Genomic DNA, 24464 nt, shown 5'->3' with positions numbered 1-24464 from the left:
TTTTCTGTCATGGCCCCTCAAATCTGGAATTCACTCCCAATCAATATAAGGGAAGACAAATTACTTAGTAAGTTTTAAAGTCTTTTTAAGGACACCTTTAACTGAGTTATTTGAATTCTATATAATCAAGATACTGACAGCGGACTAATAGTGTTATTAAGTGAAAACTGAGCGGGCAACCTTTTCCCATCCTATTGTTTCATATGCCCTTTTTATTTGTTTATGAATTGTATTTAATACTTTTTTTTTTCCTCTTGTGTCTGTTCTGTCAAAAGTTGTATTAATTGTCTGGTTTAATCAATGTGTTTTTTTTCTCTTACCCTGATTTTATTATTATTTGTAAATCACATTGGATTATGATTTTGCAATCAAATCAAATTTTTAAATAAACTTGGAAACTTTTTTGGGTTTTTTTTTTTAAAAATAAACCTTGATTACCGTATGTGGTCAGTTACAGATGAGCATTAAGGTAGAATTAATCCTGTGGTCACCAGAGTCATGGGAAGATTGAGCAAATGGCTAACTCGGTTCTAACTCTCTTTTTTCTTTCAGAACAATAAAGAAAGCTGCAGAGGAGCTGGAAGAGTATGTTGGACCATAACTGTATCTCTTTGGCATTTCAGCTTTATTTGATATACCACAAAGCCAATAATAAGAAATCTGAGTGGTTCATATGTCAAATTCAGGAAGGAATAGGTGGCAAAACATAAAAAGAGGCCTATGGTAGACAATGATAAAATAATAATAATAATTAGATAATAGTAATAAGAAGGGGGATGATGTTCTACAGGACAAGACATATTGCTGGAAGCTGCAGAGTGAGTGATAACCAACATTTAACCAAAGGTAAATGAATTGGTTTTATGGAGTGGTCTAAATTTCTTATGATCAAATATAAAGATAGAATCGGTTTAAAATCTAACAAAGTAAATAAATAAAATCACAGAAAAATGTACATATTCACAAAATAATACCACACAATCCAGAAAATGCTTGACAGAAAGAAATTTGTTGTGGATACTCATTAAAGAGCAATTACGGTATATACATCCCATAAGCTTAATCATGATAAAGGGCCACACAAATTTTCATGAAAAAGATTAACTGCAAATAATCACTTATGGTTATACTTAGCTTTTATAAATTTTCCAAAATTGTGTAGAGTACTATATTCAAGTCTACCACCTCTATTCCACAATTATGTATGTTCTCGACCGTGCTCAAACAAGGCGTCACCCCATTTTTGGGCCTTCAAAATGGTGAACCTCCTTTTAAGCAATGTGGAATTTTGTTGGTGAACTTGAATATAATTCTCTACACAATTTTTGGGAATTTATAAAAGATTGCTTACAGTAATACTCCCCCCTCCCCACCTTCTTTTAGCCACAGTAAAGGTTTCTACCATGGCCTGGAGAACTAAATGCTCCAATGGTGCTCTGATGCTCATAGAATTCCTATGAACATCAGAGAGAGTCGGAGCATTTAACAGCCCAGACCATGGTAGAAACCTCTACTGTAGCTTAAGCCTTTATTAAATTTTCATCAATTCCATTTATTAAATTCAGTTCAGACTCCTGGTCCAGTCCCTAGTCTTGGGACCTCTAGACTACTGCAACATCCTACACCTACCATGCCCCGCCATCATGATAAAACAATTACAAACAGTGCAAAATACAGCTCTCAGACTGATATACTTGCTGAAAAAATATGACCACATTACTTCCGCCTACCTAGACACGCACTGGCTCCCAGTACAAGCAAGTATACATTACAAATTCTACTGCACACTATTCAAAGCCTTAAGTGGCGATGGACCAACCTACCTGAACGATTACCTGACACAGAACAACACATCCAGACTTAGGAGAACACAGGCACCTTTTACTCACCCCCCAATCAAAGGCAAACTACGCAAGAAAATGTACGACAGCCTACTTGCCACCCAAGCAGCGAAACTCTCCAACCTGCTGATCACAACACCCAACTACAAAACCTTCAGGAAAGAATTAAAAACCGTGTTATTCAGGAAATTTGTCAAATCTAGCAAATGATCTAACTGACCTTTTCAATCTATACCCAGATCCTAATAATCTATCTTGTAATTTTATTGGGTATGTCCAGATCACCTCTTATGTAATCCACCTAGAACCGAACGGTATTGGCGGAATAAAAGACACTAATGTAATGTAATAAGACAAAAATATTTTAAGTTACAGAAACCAAAAAATTCAATGCAAAACAAACAGGCTATTTCAAAGAGTTTGAACAACTAAAAAAGATCACAATCTTTGTCCACCAAAAATCTTTATAAGAGTTTTATAGAAGGGAAAACATAGAAACATGATGGCAGATAAAGGCCAAATGGCCAATCTGACTGCCCATCTGCAGCTTCCACTATCTCCTCCTCTCCCTAAGAGATCCCACATGCCTATTCCATGCGATCTAAAATTCAGAAACAATTTTCATCTCCATCGGGAGTCTATTCCACACATCTACCACCCTTTCTGTAAAAAAGTGTTTCCTTAGATTACTTCTGAGTCGTTCACCTGTTAACTTCATCTCACACCCTTTCATTCCAGACCTTCCTTTCAAATGAAAGAGACTCGCCTCATAGGATAGATACGTTGAAATACTTATCTCCCTTCTTCCACCTTTCCTCCAAAATATACATATTGAGATCTTTAAGTCTGCCTCATACACCTTATGACGAAGACCACTGACCATTTTAGTAGCCTTCCTCTGGAACAACTCCATCCTTTTTTTTATCTCCCTATGCATCCTAGCATCCTTCTAGCTTTTGTTGTCACCTTTTCAACCTGTTTTGTCACCATAAGAGCATCACATACTGTCACTCCCATAATGGTTTGTTGCCCTTATAATAGCTCCTTTCAGTTCTGCCCACTGCTTTCCTACTTCTTCCAGACACCCTCTGAGTAACCCTTTTTTATGTAAATTTAAAAACTGTTGTGGATGTAGCTCCCTATCATGATTAAGCCTGTGGATTCATAGTTTATTTAAATTTTTGATTAAACGCTTATCCAAAGCGTTGTACATAGTGATTAAAAATAGCTGGGAGACAAACATTTTAAATAATCAGACATAAATGTACTAAACAAACAAACTTACAAATGTACTAAACAAACTTATGACATAGAAACATTAGGGAAAAAGGAGAGAACTACAATTTCTTAGAAAGAGTGCATAAAAGGGAAATACAGTAGAAAAGGGGGATAAGTTAAGTAAATACGTGTGTTAAAAAATCAGTTATAGGCATCTTTAAAAAGTAAGCATTTTAGGCTGCTTTTCCGTTTCTGCAAGTTTTGTTCAGCTCTGAGGTATAGAGGGAGAGAGTTCCAAATTAAAGGGGCGGTGACTAAGATCTTTAGGGATGGGACGTTAAGGGATGCTGTGAGGCTGATCTTAAAATTCTGGGAGGGTCATAAGGGATCAGTAGTCTGTCTATGAACGCCAGGGTATTAGTTTGCATAGTTTTAAAAGTCAAGAGGGCTGTTTTATAGGTCATTGTTCTTCAACCACCGGTCCATGGACTGGTGCCGGTCCACAGAAATTTTCTGGCGGTCCACAGGGCCCAAGACAGCGTTCTTCAACCGCCAGTCCATGGTGCGATCAACGCGGCGTCTTTGGGCCGGCTCCCTGAGTGCTGCAATGCAGAAAGCCGTGGGAAAAGGCTCCTATACGTGGCCTGCGCCTGAACCGGAAGCCTTCTCTCTGATGTTGCAACGTCAGAGGGGAGGCTTCCAGATGAGGCGCGGGACGCTGCCCACAGCTTTGTGCAATGCAGCACTCAGGGAGCCGGCCCAAAGATGCTGCATTGATCGCACAGTGAACCGGCCCAAAGATAACACCGGGGGGCAGGCTAGAAGGCAAGGTACATGGAGGGAGAGAGACAACAACGGTAGGGGGGAATGCTTTTATTTAGTGATTGATTTGTCTGTTCAGGAAGAAATACATTTGTTTCTTTTCCTCTGGGGTTGTACTGCTTGCAGAGTCTTGCATCTTAGGGTTTGTTTGTAAATATTAGTACTTTTAGTTTTTGGTCCTGCATTTGCATGGGGTTATCTGTTTCTGATAGGAATGAATGGTGAAAAGCATACAGTGTGCTTTTTGTATTTTAATTTTGTGGTTAACCGTTATGAGTTGTTAATACAATTATATTGTGTGTATATATGAAAAATGAATGGAAAAAATGGTGTTACAATTAGTACTATTATGGGGGCGGGGTCTGGGGCGGAGATTGAGTGGAGATGGGCACGACTTAGCCCAGTGTTCTTCAACTGCTGGTCCGTTAAATAATTATTTTATTTCCACCGGTCCATAGGTGTCAGAAGGTTGAAGAACACTGTTATAGGTAATCCTATGTAAGACAGGCAACCAGTGAGCTTTTTGTAACAAAGAGGTGACGTGATCAAATTTTTTAGAGCCCAAAATAATTTTAATAGCTGTGTTTTGTATGAGTTGAAGACATTTTATATCTTTTAGACACAGCCCTTTATATAATGCGTTACAGTAATCAATCTTAGAAATTACAAGAGAATGAATTAAAACATTAAGAGAATTTGCGTCAAGAAGGGGGACCAAAGATCTAATCATTCTAAGTTTATAAAAACAGTTTTGAGGACAAAATGAAAGTTTATTATCAATAAGAATACCTAATATTTTGGTTGTTGGAGTTGATTTAAGAGGGATATTGTCGATGTATACGAGGTAAAGATTTTTTGAGGTCTCCTTTAAATGAGTATGTACAACATAAATTTCTTTTTTTTATAATTCTTTATTCATTTTTAAACTTTCAACAAGTGTACAATATAAGTAATACATAGATTTACTAACATCACTTGATAAATCTATCAAGATCATAACAAAGGTATATATATCTAAACCCTTCTTCCCTCCTCCCTTTCCATACAATTATTTAATTGAATCAATCTTTGTCATATTTCTTTTTTTACATTTTTTTTTTTTTTTCATTTATATAAACCCTCCCCTTTCCCTTCCAATCATAAATAATGTTAATAAAATGGTGTTTATTCATTACAAAACAATGTCAATGGCCCCCATATTTCATTAAACCTTTTATAATTTCCATTTTGTATTGTTTATTAACTTGTGTGTTATTATTTTGTGAAGATGTATATTTATTCTGTGATTTTATTTATTTGCAATCTAAAGATACCTGGGAGTGAGATTGTTGTGAGGACAGAGGGGAGCGAGTGGGTGAATATAACAAAAAGGAAAGCAACTCAGAGTAGGAATCCTGATGGGTAATGACTAAGAGTTTGAAAAGAAATTGGGAGCCTTCAGCTTTATGGGAAATAGATACCTTATACTCAAGGGCTAAGAACTCAGGCATTAGTGAGCTAGGTTTAGATTCTGCTGTATTGATCCCGGTACTAGGTTGGACCAGTTAGGAAATGTGAACTACTATTGGAACAGAAGTATGGAACTGGTAGTATAATATAAAGCTCTTAAACAGAAGTGAAATATTAAAAAGTGATTTTGCCTCTCAGTTCTCAATAAAAGTCTAAAACCCAGGAGAATAACCTGAAATGTTCCCGTAATCTTGAGGCCAGTAGTTTGGTAGCTGTGCTCTTTCTTTTATTAATAATTTAAATGCGCATTTTCTAATGTTATTGTTTTTATAAACATCCTCTTACTTTTACTTTAACACATATTTGTCCAAATCGGGAACCTGGAGTGTAGGTATATACTGAAACATGGCCATATCAGGGTTTTTATATTAGTCAATAAGTTTTGTTGCCTTTTTTACACATGTCCTTAAATTTTTGTTTTTGAACTTTGATATTACGGCAGTATATTTTCACATGTGGGTAACGTCATCCACAGAACCCTGGCATGGACAGTCAAAAAGTATATTGTCATTTTAAATTGTTAAGACCGCCTGTACGGCACACATGCTAGTGCCTTCCTGCCTGACATTGGCTCGCGAGACCATCAGTTCTCAGTTTCCACGGAGCTGAGAAGCTGTATCATAGTGTTTCTCTCACTACGTCAAAATTAATAGTTTTTTGTGCATTCCCATTCGTTTTTCCCTTCTGTTTAGTCATATTTTTCCATTTAATTTATTTTGCTTTTATTTTTATTGAATTTCTTTATTGAATTTCTTCAGGCTCTCTCCAGCCTTTCAGACTGGGAGCATCAACCTTTTCTGGGTTGCTATCTACTTGACCTCTTTGGATCTTAGAATCCTTCAACCTAGCATTGACATTTTTTTTCTCACTGGGAACATTTTCAACTTCCCTTATCATTCGAGGTCTTTCATCATGAGTCCTTTGACTTGGTGTCGGCTATTTTCCCATTGATGTCAAAGGTGCCTAGCAGGTTCAAGGGTGTCAGGTCAAAAGCGCGCCGGGACAAAGGCGCGCGCAGACAATTGAGCGCAGCGTGGAGGCGTGCGCCGCAGAAAATGACTGTTTTTAGGGCTCCGATGGGGGGGCCCCCAGTTTACTTAATAGAGATCGCGCCACGTTGTGGAGGGTTTGGGGGGTTGTAACCCCCCACATTTTACTGAAAACTTCACTTTTTCCCTGTTTTTAGGGAAAAAGTTAAGTTTACAGTAAAATGTGGAGGGTTACAACCCCCCAAACCCCCCACAACGCCGGCACGATCTCTATTAAGTAAACTGGGGGGGGGCTCCCCAACAAAAACCCCCGTCGGAGCCCCTAAAAACTGTAATTTTCTTCGGCGCGCGCCTCCATCTTGCGCTCAGTTGTCGGCGCGCGCCTTTGTCTTTCGCGGGGTTGTCTATGAACCGGTTCAAGAAGTGTGTTCTGTGTAACTGGACCATTTTGGCAACTGACTCACACTCTTGGTATGTTAAGTGCCTTGGGCCCAAACACCAGGATATCACCTGCAAACTTTGTGCTCATTTATAGACTCAAACATTAAAAGCAAGGAAACTTCAGTATTGAAAGTTTTTTGGTGCAATATCAAAAGCATTAGATATGCCTGGGACTCTGGATTCCGATTCTCATTGTACTTCAGCATCGATGCCTGAATCAACTTCTGCTTTGGCATTGGCTCCCTCATTACATGTTGCCTGCATTGGTACTACCATCTTCAGATGGTAAGAAGAAGGCTAAAAACCACCAATAAAATAAAAAAAATACAAAGCACACTGTACGCAGAGAATATGTTATCATTTATATTTGGGGGTTTTGTTCAAAGAGGTCAAGGCGATATTACTTTAAAATATGCAGTGTCAGTAGCAACTATACAAAAATAGACAAATATACCCCCCTTCCCTTTTACTAAACTGTGATAGTGGTTTTTAGCGCAGGGAGCTCCCGACGCTCATAGGCTATCGCGGTTTAGTAAAAGGGGGCAAAATTTAGATAGCAGATATAAATTCTCAAAATGGACACATTTTGATCACTAAATTGAAAATAAAATCATTTTTCCTACTTTTGTTGTCTGGTGATTTCATGAGTCTCTGGTTGCACTTCCTTCTGACTGTGCATCCAATATTTCTTCCCTTCTTTCTGCCTCCTGCATGCTTCCTTGCCTCCAGACCTCATTCTATTCCCCATCCAACATCTCTCTCTGTCCCTCCATGAGTCCAACTTTTTCTTCCTCTCTCTCTGCCCCCTCCCCTTTCTTTTTTCTCTCTCTCCCTGCCCCCTTTTTCTTTCTTTCTCCCTGTACCCCATTTCTTTCTTTCTCTCTCTCTTTCTCTCCCTGTCCCCCCTTTCTTTCTCTCTCCCTGCCCCCACCAAGCCACTTCCGCCGATTTCTCCCTGTTTTCCTGACACCAGGCCAGGCATGGCATGTACAAGTGTTGGGCCCACAAGCCTTCCCCCCACCCCCGGAAATTTTTACATCGGAGAGGAAGTTCCGGGCCAGCCATGCAGCGATTGGCTGGCCCAGAACTTCCTCTCCGATGTCAGAATTGACGTTGGGGAGAAGGCTTGTGGGCCTGGTGCTTGTACGCGCCTGGCCTGGCATCGGGGAAGCAGGAAGAACAGAGCACAAAGGCAACATGAGTCTATCGCGGCTCCACGATCGACTCATGTTACCTTTGTGATCTACTGGTTGATTGTGATCGACCTTTTGGGCACCCCTGCTCTAGATCTACTTTCCCATCGGTTCTAGACTATCTCCGCTTCTCCTTTCTAGATTCTTGATGGTGGAGACAGAGATTGTGTCTGAATGCAAGAAGGCGTGGGAAAGACACATGGGATCTCTTAGAGAGAAGAAGAGATAATGGTTACTGAAAATATGCAGACTGGATGGACCATTTGGCTTTTATCTGCATCATGTTTCTATGACTCTACCATCCTGCTCCTTGCAATCTTAATATTATACTGGCAGCTTCATCTCTCAACTTTCTCAATTATGAAGTAGTCTTCCTTATTTGTACTTCTGCTCATTGACTCAGGGTACTTCAAACGCTTATATCAGATCCTCCATATGCAACCTTCTCCTTTTATCACACTCATTCCAAATTCCTCTTGAAGGTCATATCAGAGCTTTATCTAAACCAGTCTATAGCTCTCCCTGTTTTCTTTCCAAGTCCACACTCTCACCTGGGTGCACTTGCATTTTGCACATAGGGCTTAAATCTCACAAACTTCCTGTCGATTGCTACAGTCTTTCTATCCAAACACACTTGGAGATCCTGTCACCATTTCTACATGCCTCAAGAGCTGAATCGGGCCATCTATATTCCACTCCCATTGAGGACATCTCTTAACAGTCCTTGATCCTCAATTCATACCTTCATGTCCCACTACTCTCTCAACATTCTTTCCAGACGGAATGGTCGGTTCGGCCATGCAGTTCTAATAATATATTTTTCTACTTAGATGTAAACTTCCCTCCAAGCTTCTCAGATGCATGATCCTGGCAGCTAGGGAGTCCACATGTGAGAATATGATGTCTGCTTGTCCTTGGATAAAGCACAGTTACTCACTTGTAAAAGCTATTATCTGAGGGCAGCAGGCAGATATTCTCACAACTCTCCCTTCTCCCCTAGTTGGCTTCTTAGCTTTTTTACTGAACTGATGGCTGGGCAAGAAGGTTGGGCAAGAAGACACCTGCAAGCCTTAAAGATTTAAAGTGACAGTACACTTTTGACTGTCTATGCTGGGGTACCATGGATGATGTCACCCACATGTGAGAATATTTGGCTGCTACAGATGAGTAACTTTGCTTTTCTTCTGTTTTAGGGGGAACCTCTCCTTGTGATTATTTTGCTTCTCTGTTTTCCTAGCCATCCCCATTCCAGCTTAACATAATTGGTATTTGATCTTTTTCTCTTCCTACAGGCAACGATTCCGACAGCAAAGTCTGGAAGGATCTGATGAGGAGGGAGGTAAGAGTGGCAGTCCTGACAAAAAATTAGCACAAGACTTTCTTTCACCGCTAGTCACTTTTTCCCATTCTGAGAACTTCCCATTTATGCCCACTCTCTGTTTTCTGTTCTCTAGTCATTTGCCTATCCATCTTAGTATATCTCCCTCTATTCCATGGCCTTGTAATTTCCTGAAAAGTCTTACAAGTGGAACCTTGTCGAACGCTTTCTGAAAGTCCAAGTATACAATATCCACCGGTTCTCCACTATCAATTTGTCTGTTCACTGTCTCAAAAAATTGAAGTAGGTTCGTCAAACATGATTTCCCTTTCCTGAACCCATGTTGACTGGCTCTCATCAGGTCGTGCATGTCTAGGTGCCGGACTATGCTATCTTTGATCAGCGCCTCAACCATCTTTCCAGGGACAGACGTGAGACTCTCAGGTCTCTAGTTACCTGGCACTCCTCTCGATCCTTTTTTAAATATCGGCGTGACGTTCGCTATCTTCCAGTCGTCCGGTATCTGTCCTCTTTTGATTGACAGGTTGGCAAGTTTTTGCAATAGTTCTCCGATTTCAAATTTCAGTTCTTTTAGGACTCTCGGATGAATTCCATCTGGTCCAGGAGATTTATCACTTAAGTTTGTCGATCTGGTGATAAATTTGGTCCAAGTCCACTTCTACTGTGGTGAGGCTGTCCTGTACGACTCCCTTGAACACTTTCATTGTGTCATGTATTGTTGCGATGTCTTCCTTTGATCTTATGGTTTGGAGTTTCAAGAAAAAGTTTAGTTTTTTTCTGCATTTAATTTCAATTTAAAGGCAATCATACAGAGTTCAATCTGACTCAGAATGGTTGCTAAAGAATTTTTAAGCTCAGATGACAAGCTTTCTTGAATTCAGATACCTTCTTGGTCTCCACTTGGAGACCATTCTACAAAATCTTTCCCTCTTCTGTGAAGATGTATTTCCTCAGGTTACTCTTGAGTCTGGCCCCATTCACCTTCATCCTATGCCCTCTTTAGACCAAAATCTGCCTAAGCTCCCTTAGTATCCTCTCATTGGTCCCATAGCAAGTTCTTTATAAATACGTTCTTGTGTGAACGATGGTGGATCGGAGCCAAAAACCCCAAAAGTGGGGATGGAACTGCAAAAAGTCAGGTTTTATTTAGACATTTCTCCAGTTGCTTTTTACTAAGCCATCGCCATCAAATTTCATCAGACCTTCACCAGTTGTCGTTTTTTCTGTGAAGGTTAAACCAATTCTGCTTTTTCCTCAGTGTCATTGCCTTGTAATTCCACCCTGGCCTTCTTTTTGTGCTCTATCTTAAAGTCTTTGTTACCTTGCTTTACATCTTTTTAATTCTGCCCATATTTTGCTATCCTGATCTTTCTTCTTTTCTGTTTTATGCCTTTCTCCTTGTATATTTTTCTAAGACCTAAGAAAAGCAGCAGCATCCCATGTGAGCCCTGGGTTGAGTTTGGCCCATTTGTGTTCACGCTGTCAGTGCTGAAGCCCCTCCTTCCTGGTTCTGACCTTTCTGGAAATACCACTTTGCTGGATGCACAATCATCTGTGAGAGAGCTGTCAGAAATAGCTCTGCTTCAGGAGAAAGATGAAGGCCACTCTAAGATCCCCAAATGTTGACCCTAGTGACAGGGTAGTTGGAAATTACAGACTAGAACAAGAGAGCAATCCTAGCCTCTAGTGATCACTGCCTTGCTTACTGCATCTCATCTCCCTTCCATATAGATATTCCCGTCATCCCAGACTTGGAAGAGGTTCAGGAGGAAGACCTGGCCATGCAAGTGGCTGCACCACCCAGGTAAATAGCGGATTCAGATGAATTGGAGACACTAGAGGGATCAGGTGAGCGGAGATGCTTATTGACAGAAATTCTCTCATCACACATAAGGGCATGGTCATCCTGATATGCCAAAATGGAAATGGTTTCCAGACTTGCAGAGCATGCACATCAGTTTGTTTTCGGGGAAGACCCTGGATGTGTTTTATGGTGTGGCAACTGTTGTTTTCAAGCTGTTTTAGCTCTAAAGGAGCTGTGGTGCAGTGGTTAAATCTACAGCCTCAGCACCCTCAGGTGTGGGTTCAATCCCCGCGCTGCTCCCTGTGACCCTGGGCAAGTCATTTAATGCCCCCATTGCCCTAGGTATGTTAGATAGATTGTGAACCCACTGGGACAGACAGGGAAAATGCTTGAAGTACCTGTATGTAAATGCTTTGAGCGTGAACTGCAAAAAAGACAGTATACTAGACCCAATTCCTTTCCCTAAAGCTAGTTTTATTTGTTACCATGTGTGTTTTCTCATTTTAATGTTCCTTAATGATTTATTTTTTTTTCTTTCTTCCCAGCGTTTGTGTTTTTCATCATCCTACATTTTCTTACCTTTTTTCCCCAAAGATCTTTTCCCCTCTGTGGTCATTGAGGCTGCATTATTCCTTCTGTCATTTCAACTTGAGGATTTTATGCTGTCTGTTTTTCTAGGAATGGGCAGTGGTTTCGCTTTCTCTCCTGAATAGCAGGTAGAGGATGACCATCGCGAGATCTGCTGCAACACCTGTTCTTAGCCCATCTTGAAGAAATAAAGAAAAGGTCAGCTTTTACTGAGTTAGGACCACAGAGTTTCAGTGTCATCTTCTTTGGCACTGAAACCTCAGGAGGAACTCCAGAAACAGAGATCTCAATCTGCGCCAACCATCTGACTCTGTTTAAATATGATGATGATTGACTTAGTTCCATGTAAGCTCAAAGAGAAAGGCATAGTGGAAGATGTCCGCCAACTCCTGAAGAGACTCTGCCTTCCACTTCTCCATGTCAGTTTCAAGAAATGCAATTTTAATTTTTATCCCAACCCTTTATACACTGTAATGAGAATTGGTGGTCTTATCATAAAGCCCCAGGAACTCTTTTACATTTGCTTTATGAATGTTCTAAAGTAAATATATTCTGGGTAGATGTCTGGAACAAAATAGTTGACATTTTACATATTTATTTATTTATTTAGATTTCCTGGGAGCTCAGAATCTATCAGTTAACCATATAATATAGAAATCATTTGTTATTTCATCATATATATCTGATCAAGATAAACAACTTTTTTGATTTGTTAATTTCAGTAGCCATGAAACTAATCACCTATTGGAAAGGCAACTCAAACTTAAAGGCATTTGTTTGATGGAATTAAGATAGTACTATAAAGAGCCAAAGCATTGATAAAGAAGGTTAAAAGAGAATATGAAGAGAAATTGCCACAGAGGCAAAAACACAGTAGCAACTTTTTCAGGTACATTGGAAGCAGAAAGTCTGTGAGGGCATCCGTGGGACTGTTAGATCATCAAGTAGCAAAAGGGGCACAGCGGAGAGACTAAACAAATTCTTTGCTTTGCTTTTTACTGAAGAAGATGTAAGGGATCTACCTTTACCAGAAATGTGGAGGAACTGAAAGAAATCATAGTGAACCTGGAAGATGTACTGAGCCAAATAAGCAAGATAAAAGAGTGATAAATCACCTGGGCCAGATGGTATACACTCCAGTATACTGAAAAAATTCAGATATAAAATTGCTGATCCTGCTGTTAGTGATCTGTATAACCTGTCGTTAAGATCATCTGTAGTACTGGAAGATAGGAGGGTGGCCAATGTAATGCCAATTTTAAAAAAGAGTTCCAGGGGTGATATGAGAAATTATAGACTGGTAAGCCTGACTTCAGTTCCAGGCAAGATAGTGGAAACTATTATAAAGTACAAAATTGCAGAACATGTAGACAAACGAGGTTTAATGGGACCGAGTCAGCATTTGTTCAGCCAAGGGAAGTCTTGCCTCACCAATTTGCTTGATTTCTTTGAAGGTGTGAATAAACATGTGGATAAAGGTGAGACAATTGATATAGTAGTATATCTAGATTTTCAGAAAGCTTTTGACAAAGCTCCTCATGAGAGACTCCCTGAGAAAAGTAAAAAGTCATGAGATAGGAGTCAATGTTCTATTGTGAATTAGGAATTGGTTATTGGACAGAAAAGAAAGGGTAGGGTTAAATGACCATTCTTCTCAGTGGAGGAGAGGGAATAGTGGAATGCCACAGATATCTGTACTGAGACCAGTGCTATGTAACATATTTATAAATGATCTGGAAATTAGAACAAGTGAGGCAATTAAATTTGCAGATGACACTAAACTATTCAGAGTTGCTAAAACACATGAGGACTGTGAAAAATTGCAGGAAGACCTTAGGAAATTGAAAAATTGGATATCCAGATGGCAGATGCACATTGGGAGAAATAATCAAAGCATAATTACCAGATGCTAGGGTCACCTTAGGAGTCAGTAACCAAGAAAAAGATCTAGGTGTCACTGTAGACAATATGCTGAAATCTTTCACCCAGTGGCAGCTAAAAAAGCAAAGAGAATACTAGGAATTATTGTGAAAGATCTGGTAAATAAGTCCAATAATATTATAATGCCTCTGTATTGCTCCACTATGCGACCTCACCTTGAGTATTGCGTTCAGTTCTGGTCACCATATCTAAAAAAAAAAGGTATAGCAGAATTAGAAAAGGTTCAAAGAAGAGCGGCCAAAATGATAAAAGGGATGGAACTCCTCTTCTATGAGGAAAGGCAAAAGAGAGTCGAGCTCTTCAGCTTAGAAAAGAGATGACTGAATGGTGTAGAACAGGTAAAAGGGAATCTGTTTTTTTTATTCTTTTAAAGACTAGGGAACACACCATGAAGTTATATGGACATTTCTTTCACTCTAGAACTCATTGCCAGAGGATGTGGTAACAGCTGTGAATATAGCTAGGTTTAAACAAGTCCTGGAGGAAAAGTCCATAGTTTGCTATTGAAAGAGATATGGGGGAAGTCACTGCCTAGCATGGAATGTTTTGGCCACCAAGAAGATGAGATACTGGTCTGCCCAATATGGTTATTCCCATGAACCAACCCACGAGTTGACTGGCTACATTTTAGCTATTGGTTGAATTTTTTTTTTTGTACAACACTCTTCAAAATGAATATCTGTTCAGTGTGGTTTACACATACCATAGAAAATCCTAATACTCATAAAACGAACCTATTTGATCTCTTAAGTCTCTACTTAGCCTTTTACATCTCTCTGAAAACCAGCCGTGCAGGTGCTAATGATGGGAAGAGAAGATGGAAGAAGGACATTTCAGCATCTGCAAAATTGTAGTGCAAAGATCATCGTTAAAAATGGAGATGAAAAAGAACATGAGAACTTTTTTTTTACTATAACCAACTTTCATCAGAGGTGATCGGAGCACATTGGTGGCTAAATTCAAGCCTACTTTGGAGAGATATAGGTAGATGTTACCAGGAGAGGAGGGAAGGAAGTTAGTAACTGCTTACTATGCTTTTCTCTCAGAGATGGGCAAAATAGTAATGAAGTGAGATTAACCTATCCTGACTCTCTTTCTCACCCTGACCTTCTCTTTCAGTGTTCAGGTGAACCGGGTCATGACATATCGAGACCTGGACAATGACCTCATGAAGTATGCAGCCCTGGAGACACTGGTGAATGAGAGCCTGAGGAGCCAAGAGGTAACACGTTCTATTCCTATGCTAGGAACTCATGGGCATTTTCCTTCCCTTCAGAAGCCAAAAGTTCATAGCTCCCTCTTGCATCCAGCTCCTCCTCTCATTCTGCTTTTGATATCTAGAGCCAGACCTAACTTTCCTCAGTACTTCCACTTCCGGATCCCAAATAGATTGCCCTCCCCATGTCGATAGTGGTTTAGTTAGGTAATATAATGTACTTGAAAGCAAAAACATAGGATTTTGGCAGCAGAATTAACCAGCTCATTGACTCTGCAAGGATCTTGAAAAATTAGGAATAAAGAGCGAATACGATGACTTTAGACAATTATTCACAAGAATTTTGCATCAGCTAAATGATTTTTCACATAGGTATAATAAACAAAACAGTGACAGCCTTAGCAACCCAAGTACCAGGAAAAGTAGTGATTAACAAAATGTTTGCCCTGCAGAATGGAAAGTCTCTAATGGCTGATCTGCCCAAAGCTTGTTCCCAATTAGTCTCCCCACTGCCCCCCATTTCGCTCTCTGTACCCTCACTTGAGCTGCTGCTACTGATCCCATCCTCACAACTCTTGCAATTTAAGGCTCTAGTTCCCATGGTCTGGTTTTTCTACTGCATGTGTCTTGATTTTTGCCTGCACAGCCACTGTTGTCACCACTGGCCCTCCCTCACTGCTCTTCCTGTTGCTGCTTTCAGCTGGGAAGGTACAATCTTTGCATGGGTTGTTTTGGATTTTATTTTATTTTTTAGGGGGGGGTTAGTTCCCTGTGACTTGTGCGACCCCCCTGTGGTAACTTAACAGATGACAGCTTGGAATGTCTTTATTAGAAAATATAATAGAGTGGGATCAAATAAATTGTTTATTGGAAAACCACGTAGCGTTATCTTATAATACTGTGTTATTTGGAATGTCTATGAGAAAAAAGAGTCAGATATCAGCGTGTAACAACAAACTTTTAATGATTTTGACTGGAGTTGCCATCCAACATATTACTAATAACTGGAAAGATCATAGTAAGCTTAATTTTAATTTTTGGTGGAATTCAGTATGTCACATATATAGAATGGAAAGATCAATAGTGGTACAGAATGGAAATTATAAAAATTTTATTAAAATATGGGAGCCATTAACATCTTTCTGTCATGATTAGATGCCATTTTTTCTATTAATTATATACCATTTAGTATTGGGTGGGGGGAGGGTTTCAAATATATGATCTTATAATGAATAGAGGGATTTGAGGGAGGGTGGGGTGAGGGTTACATTTCTACTTATAAGTTATAATGATAAGATGTTCAAGTGCTCAGACTAATTGTGTTTATTATGAATATTTGTACACTTGATGAAAGTTTTAAAATGAATAAAGAATTATAAAAAAAAAAAAAAGAAAATATAACAGACTAGCACTACCATGAGAGGGTTACTTAATAGACATTCTCACATGGCAGGTGATGTCATCCATGGTGTACTGTCACTTTAAATTTTTTAAGCAGTGCCGGTACCTTCCCACCTGAAGTCGTTTTGTGGAACCATCAGTTCAGTAACAAAGCTAAGACACCAACAAGGGGAGTTGGGTGGGTTGTGAGAATATATGCCTCCTGTCCTTGAAGAACACCTGCTACTTGGAAAAGTTAAGAGAGGATGGTCGTGTAGTCAGGAAAGCAAAGATGCAAATGGAAGAAAAAATAGCTGACATGATAAAATGGAGACAAGACATTTTTTAGACATGTTAGTGATAGGAAGAAGTGCAAAAGTGGCATTGTGAGACTCAAAAGTGAAGGGGAGGAATATGTAGAAGCTGATAAAGAAAAGGCCGAAATGCTTAACAAATATTTCTGTTCTGTGTTCATGGCTGAAGCGCCGGAAGTGGGACCACAGAAGACAAACGTGAATAGGGATGGAGGAGTAATAGACCGTAATCGATTTTCAGAGGGTTGTGTTTATGAGGAGCTAGCTAAAATAAAGGTAAATAAAGCAATGTGGCCATCCGAGGGTGCTAAAGGAACTTAGGGAAGTTCTGGTAGCTCCGCTGAATGACCTTTTCAGTGAGTCTCTAAAGTCAGGAGTGGTACCGCAGGACTGGAGAAGGGAAGATGTGGTCCCTCTCCACAAAAGTGGAAGTAAAGGAGAAATAGGGAATTACATGCTGGTAAGTCTGACTTCTGTGGTAAGCAAATTAATGGAAACACTTTTAAAACAGATAATGGCCAAGTTTCTGGAATCCTGTGAATTACAGAACTGGAGGCAACATAGATTCATTAGAAGTAGGGTCTTGTCAGACAAATCTGATCAATTTCTTTGACTGGGTGACCAGAGAATTAGATAGAGGAGTGCGCTAGATATGGTGTATTTAGATTTTAGCAAAGCCTTTGACAGTTTTCCACACAGACGTCTAATAAATAAACTGAGTGCCCTCAGGATGGGTCCCAAAGTGATGGGCTGGGTCAAGAACTGGTCGAGTGGAAGGCGACAGAGGAAAGTGATCAATGGAGATCGCTCAGAGGAAAGGGATGTTAGCAGTGGTGTGCCTCAAGGTTCTGTTCTTGGGCCTGCTCTTGTTAACATTTTTATAAATGATATTGCTGAAGGGTTATCAGGTAAGATTTGCCACTTTGCGAATGATACCAAAACCTGCAATAGAGTGGATACGCTGGATGGGGTGAATAACAAGAAGAAAGACCTGGTGAAGCTTGAAGAATGGTCTGTAATTTAGCAGCTAAAATTTAATGCTAAGAAATGCAAGGTCATGCATTTGGGTTGCAAAAACCAGAGGGAACAGAAGAGTTTAGGGGATGAAGAACTTATGTGCATGACAGAAAAGCGGGACTTGGATGTGATTGTATGTGATGATCTTAAGGTGGCCAAACAGGTTGAAAAGGTGACGGCGAAAGCTAGAAGGATGCTAGGTTGCATAAGGAGAGGTAGGAAAAAGGAGGTATTGATGCCCCTGTATAAGACTCTGGTGAGACCTCATTTAGAATAATGTGTAGAATTCTGGAGGCCGCACCTTTTTTTTTTTTTTTAATCCTTTATTCATTTTATAATTCACAACAAGTGTACAGTAAATATCAGACAATTAGAATACAATATCACTTGAAAATCTACCATATTGTACAACAAAAAGATATAACCCCCACCCCCTCCCACTTTCATATACAACAAAAAATATACCACATGAATATAATATCTTATCATTCATATATATTATTAATAGAAATCCAACCCCCCCCATCCACATGTAAGAATTAAAAATTGGGAAAAGTGTAAATTATTCATTAGAATAATTTAAAAATGGCCCCCACACATCCTTAAATTTATTATAGTATCCTTTTTGAACTGCCAACGCTCTTTCCATTTTAAACACATGACATACTGAATTCCACCAGAAACAATAATTCAACCTTCTACAATCTTTCCAGTTATATGTTATTTGTTGAATGGCAACTCCTGTCAAATATCATCAAAAACTTATTATTATTAGCAGATATTTGAGATATATGATAGAGAAATTTAAATACCAACCTAATATAAATGTGCTTGAGGTGAGTCTCTTTCATTTGAAAAGAAACTGCAATGAGAGGGCATAGGATGAAGTTAAGAGGTGATAGGCTCCGGAGTAGAAACATAGAAACATAGACGATGAAGATGATGGCAGAAAAGGGCTACAGCCCATCAAGTCTGCCCACTCTGCTTACCCACCCCCTGTCTATGCCCTAATGTCCCAATTTTCTTATCTTGACCCTCGTAGGGATCCCACATGGGTATCCCATTTATTCTTAAAGTCTAGCACGCTGTCTGCCTCGATCACCTGCACTGGAAGCTTGTTCCAATGATCAACCACTCTCTCTGTGAAGAAATACTTTCTGGTGTCGCCATGAAATTTTCCGCCCCTGAGTTTGAGCGGGTGCCCTCTTGTGGCCGAGGGTCCCTTGAGAAAGAAAATATCATCTTCCACTTCGACACGTCCCTTGAGCTACTTAAATGTTTCGATCATGTCTCCCCTCTCCCTACGTTCCTCGAGAGTGTAGAGCTGCAATTTGTTCAGTCTCTCTTCATACGAGAGACCCTTGAGCCCCGAGATCATCCTGGTGGCCGTCCGCTGAACCGATTCAATTCTGCGCACATCTTTACTGTAATGTGGCCTCTAGAATTGCACACAGTACTCCAGATGAGGTCTCATCATGGCCCTGTACAAAGGCATTATGACTTCAGGCTTTCGGCTGACGAAACTTCTATTGATACAACCCAATATCTGCCTTGCCTTAGATGAAGCCTTCTCCACTTGATTGGCAGTTTTCATGTCTGCATTGATGATTACTCCTAAATCTCGTTCTGCTGAAGTCTTAGTTAAAGTTTCTCCGTTCAAGAAGTACGTCCTGCATGGATTTCCGCTTCCGAGGTGCATGCCCTTACATTTCTTAGCATTGAAGCCTAGCTGCCAGGTTGAGGACCAACTTTCCAATGTAAGCAGGTCCTGCGCCATATAATTCTGTAAACTGCATTCACTTACTATATTACATAGTTTGGCGTCATCGGCGAATAGTGTTATTTTACCTTAAAGCCCTTGAGTCAGATCCCCTATGAATATGTTGAAAAGGAATGGACCCAGGACCGAGCCCTGCGGCACTCCACTGGTCACCTCCGATGTTTTAGAGAGGGTACCATTAATCACCACCCTCTGAAGTCTGCCACTCAGCCAATCATTGACCCATGCAGTTAGTGTCTCTCCTAACCCCATCGATTCCATCTTGCTTAGCAGCCTGCGGTGTGGGACATTGTCAAAAGCTTTATTGAAGTCCAGGTACACGACGTCCAAAGACTCTCCCAAGTCCAACTTTCTTGTTACCCAGTCAAAGAAGCTGATGAGATTCGATTGGCAGGACCTACCCTTGGTGAATCCATGCTGACAGGGATCCCGAAGATTCCCTTCATTCAAGATCGTATCCAATTTGTTTTTAATTAGTGTTTCCATGAGTTTGCACACTATTGATGTGAGACTCACCGGTCTATAATTCGCAGCCTCTGCCATGCAACCCTTTTTATGCAGAGGAACGACATTAGCTAATTTCCAGTCCAGGGAAACTTTCCCCTTACTTAGGGAGAGATTGAATAGCTCAGCCAACAGTTTCGCCAGGACATCGCTCAATTCTCTGAGCACTCTTGGGTGCAAATTGTCTGGTCCCATGGCTTTGTTCACCTTGAGTCTTGCCAGTTCACTGTAAATTTCACCTGGTGTGAACTCAAAATTCTGAAACGGGTCTTCTGTGCTTTGTGTTGCCTTCAACTGTGGACAGTGTCCCGGTGCCTCACAGGTGAAGACTGAGCAGAAGTATTCATTCAGTAGTTCGGCTTTATTGGAATCTGCTTCCACGTAACTTTACGGAAAGGGTGGTAGATGTGTGAAACAGTCTCCTGGAAGAGGTGGTGGAAACGGAGACTGTGTCTGAATTCAAAAGGGCCTGGGATAGGCATGTGGGATCTGTCAGAGAGAGAAAGAGATAATGGTTATCCCAGGACAAGTAGGCAGATATTCTTAACTGATGGGTGATGGCACCGACGGAGCCCCGGTACGGACAATTTTAGAGTGATTGCACTCTAAGAACTTAGAAAGTTCTAGTTAGGCCGCACCGCGCATGCGTGAGTGCCTTCCCGCCCAACGGAGGCGCGCGGTCCCCAGTTTCTTAGTTTCCGCGGAGCTAAGAAGACGCGTTTTTTTCAACAGCCATTGAAAAACTTTTCCTTGCCTTCCCGCTCGCGTGTTTTCTCAGTCCTCCCTCCTCCTTCAGGAAGTCCAATCCCTTCTTCTGAACGCCATCGAGGAAGTTCCTCTAGATCAGAAGGGGCAGGGATTCTACTCCCGTTATTTTCTGGTTCCCAAAAAAAACCGGGGACCTCAGACCCATATTAGATCTCAGGGATCTCAACAAATGCTTGGTCAAAGAAAAATTCAAAATGCTCTCTCTAGCCACACTTTATCCTCTTCTCACTCAGGACGACTGGCTATGCTCTCTCGATCTCAAGGAGGCCTACACTCACATCCCGGTCAATCTGACCTCCAGACAGTACCTCAGGTTTATGATCAATCACTGTCATTACCAATACAAAGTGTTGCTCTTCGGTCTAGCCTCCTCTCCCTGGGTCTTCACAAAATGTCTCATTGTGGTGGCCGCTTTTCTACGCTTTCACCATCTCCAAGTCTTCCATTACCTGGACGACTGGTTAATCAAGGCTTCGTCATCTCCTGAATCACGGAGAGGCACTAAAGGGACTACAGGGACCAGATGGACTCCACCTGACCAACAGAGGTAAGAATGTCTTCGGACGCAGACTAGCCCACCTACTTCGAAGGGCTTTAAACTAGGTAAGTCGGGGATGGGTACCCACTTTTACACCAGAGCAGTAAGTAACAATCCTGATGGGGCGAACCAAAACTCCACTTCTAAGTCTGAGGTAAGTACCCTTATTGCAAAAGAATCGCTAGGTGACACTTTAATTCAAATGGGTAGCTTACTACAGGAACTTAGTAAACAGAAAGAGTGGAGAGCTATGTATGTTAACGCACACAGCCTAGGGAATAAATTTCTAGAACTAGAAACAGAAATAGTTAATGCAGACCTAGACGTAGTAGCAATATCCGAAACATGGTTCACAGACTCTCATGGGTGGGATATAACTATACCAGGATACAACCTGCTTCGACAAGACAGAGAGGGTAAGTTAGGAGGAGGGGTAGCACTTTATATCAAAGAGAACATCAAGACAACCAGGATCACAGAAGTCAAGTATACTGGGGAATCCATCTAGGTAAACCTGGCCAGAGGCGGAGAAAAATGCCTGTACCTTGGTGTGGTATACAGACCTCCAAGACAATCGGAGGACAAGGATGCAGAATTAATTGAAGACATTGAGAATATCACCTTACGGGGGGACGTTGTTCTGTTAGGAGACTTCAACATGCCTGATGTAGACTGGAACACACTCTCAGCGACAACTTGTGATAGCAGGAGGATATTAACGTCCATGAAGGGAGTACGGCTCAAACAAATGGTACTAGAACCCACTAGGGCCCAGGCCATCCTGGACCTGGTACTTACGAACGGGGAAAGCGTCTCGGGGGTCTCGGTGGGAGAAACGCTAGCCACCAGTGACCATAACATGGTATGGTTTAACCTTAAGAAAGGCTTCCCTAGGTCACAAACAAAAACAAGGGTACTCAATTTCCAGGGCACCAAGTTCGCACGCATGGGAAATTTCGTCCATCAGACGCTCCAGGTTCAAGAAGTAACTGATAATGTGGAAGCTATGTGGTCAACCTTGAAATCGACCCTTCATGAGGCAACTAAACGCTACATTAAATCGGTAACCAAACAACAAAGAAAAAAGAAACCCCAATGGTTCACTGATGAGGTCTCGTACCTCGTCAAAGAGAAGAAAAAAGCATTTCTCTCATACAAACGCAAGGGGGAAAAAGAAGCAAACATTGAATATAGGACAAAGTCTGCAGCGGTCAAAACAGCAGTCAGGGAGGCCAAACTTCAAATGGAAGAAACTCTAGCGAAGAACATTAAGAAAGGGGACAAATCCTTCTTCAGATACATTAGCGACAGGAAAAAGAACGCAAACGGGATAGTACGCCTTAGAACGCCAGAAGGGAACTATGTGGAAACAGATTCCGATAAGGCCAAACTACTAAATGATTACTTCTGTTCAGTCTTTACATGCGAGGCACCAGGGCACGGGCCACGTCTGGAAGCAAAGCAAAGCATGGAAGACCCATTTCAGAATTTTGAGTTCACACCAGCTGATGTTTACAGAGAACTGTCAAGACTCAAGGTGAACAAAGCCATGGGACCGGACAATTTGCACCCAAGAGTGCTCAGAGAGCTATGCGATGTTCTGGCAAAACCGTTAGCCATGCTCTTCAATCTCTCCCTAAGTACGGGGAGAGTCCCCCTGGACTGGAAAACAGCCAACGTTGTTCCTCTGCACAAAAAGGGTTGCAGAGCAGAGGCTGCGAATTACAGACCAGTAAGTCTCACATCAATAGTGTGTAAACTCATGGAAACTTTACTTAAAGGTAAATTGGACACGATATTGGATGAGGGAAATCTGAGGGACCCCTGTCAACATGGATTCACTAGGGGCAGGTCATGCCAATCCAATCTTATCAGCCTCTTTGACTGGGTGACAGGAAAGTTAAACTCGGGAGAGTCTCTGGACGTGGTGTACTTGGATTTCAGTAAAGCTTTTGACAGTGTCCCGCACCGTAGACTATTAAACAAGATGAAATCGATGGGGTTAGGTGAGAAACTAACTGCATGGGTCAATGATTGGCTGAGTGGAAGACTTCAGAGGGTGGTGGTCAACGGCACCCTCTCTGAGACATCGGAGGTGACTAGCGGAGTGCCGCAAGGATCAGTCCTGGGACCATCTCTTTTCAACATATTCATAAGGGACTTGACCCGGGGGCTTCAGGGTAAAGTAGCACTGTTCGCCGACGACGCCAAACTGTGTAATATAGTAAGTGAAAGCAGTCTCAAGGGTAGTATGACGCAGGATCTGATCATGTTGGAAAACTGGTCCTCAACATGGCAGCTGGGCTTCAACACTAAGAAGTGTAAGGTCATGCATCTCGGCAGCAGAAATCCATGCAGAACATACACCTTGAATGGAGAAGCACTAGCTAGGACTTCAGAAGAACGGGACTTGGGAGTAATCATCAATGCAGACATGAAGGCTGCCAAACAAGTAGAGAAGGCCTCATCCAAGGCAAGGCAAATGATGGGATGTATCAAGAGAATCTTCGTCAGCCGCAAGCCTGAAGTCATAATGCCACTTTACAGAACCACGATGAGACCTCATCTGGAGTACTGTGTGCAATTCTGGAGGCCACATTACCGTAAAGATGTGCTTCGAGCCGAGTCGGTCCAGCAGATGGCCACTAGAATGGTCTCCGGACTCAAGGGTCTCTCATACGAAGAAAGACTGGGCAAATTGCAGCTCTATACTCTAGAGGAGCGCAGGGAAAGGGGTGACATGATTGAGACATTTAAATACGTCACAGGACGTGTCGAGGTGGAAGACGACATCTTCTTTCCCAAAGGACCCTCGGTCACAAGGGGGCACCCGCTCAAACTTAGAGGAGGGAAATTTAATGGTGACACCAGGAAGTACTTATTCACAGAAAGGGTGGTGGATCACTGGAACAAACTTCCGGTGCAGGTGATCAAGGCCACCAGCGTGCTCGACTTTAAGAATAAATGGGACATCCACGTGGGATCCCTACGAGGGTCGAGCTAAGGAACTAAGTCATCAGCACTCAGACTTAATGGGGTGGGTCAGTAGAGTGGGCAGACTTGATGGGCTGTAGCCCTTTTCTGCCGTCATCTTTCTATGTTTCTATCTCAGGAAGTGGCTCATGCTACCAACCAGACCATCCTTTTTCTCCAACTTCTGGGTTTCGAGATCAACCTGCCCAAGTCACATCTCATCCCCACTCAGCGGCTTCAGTTCATTGGAGCGATCTTGGACACTTTTCTCATGAGGGCGTTTCTTCCA

The 24464-nt window shown here is 41.4% G+C and overlaps 1 protein-coding gene across 3 annotated transcripts in view; it reads left to right on the top strand.

Annotated features, from left to right (window-relative positions):
* Positions 1–24464, top strand: part of IFT43 (intraflagellar transport 43) — a 150164-nt gene that overhangs the window by 101123 nt on the left and 24577 nt on the right. For 2 of the 3 annotated variants that reach the window (XM_033951646.1, XM_033951644.1), the window contains exons 4-7: positions 553–585; positions 9306–9352; positions 11084–11156; positions 14805–14907. In XM_033951646.1, coding sequence (XP_033807537.1) covers positions 553–585; positions 9306–9352; positions 11084–11156; positions 14805–14907 — 256 coding nt within the window. The remainder of the gene's footprint in view (positions 1–552; positions 586–9305; positions 9353–11083; positions 11157–14804; positions 14908–24464) is intronic. The other variant, XM_033951645.1, reaches the window with a different exon arrangement.

This window comes from Geotrypetes seraphini, chromosome 7 (genome assembly GCF_902459505.1).
Source record: "Geotrypetes seraphini chromosome 7, aGeoSer1.1, whole genome shotgun sequence".
Classification (NCBI taxonomy): domain Eukaryota; kingdom Metazoa; phylum Chordata; class Amphibia; order Gymnophiona; family Dermophiidae; genus Geotrypetes; species Geotrypetes seraphini.
Note: the sequence above shows the minus strand (reverse complement) of the source record. Positions and strands in the feature narration are given on the sequence as shown.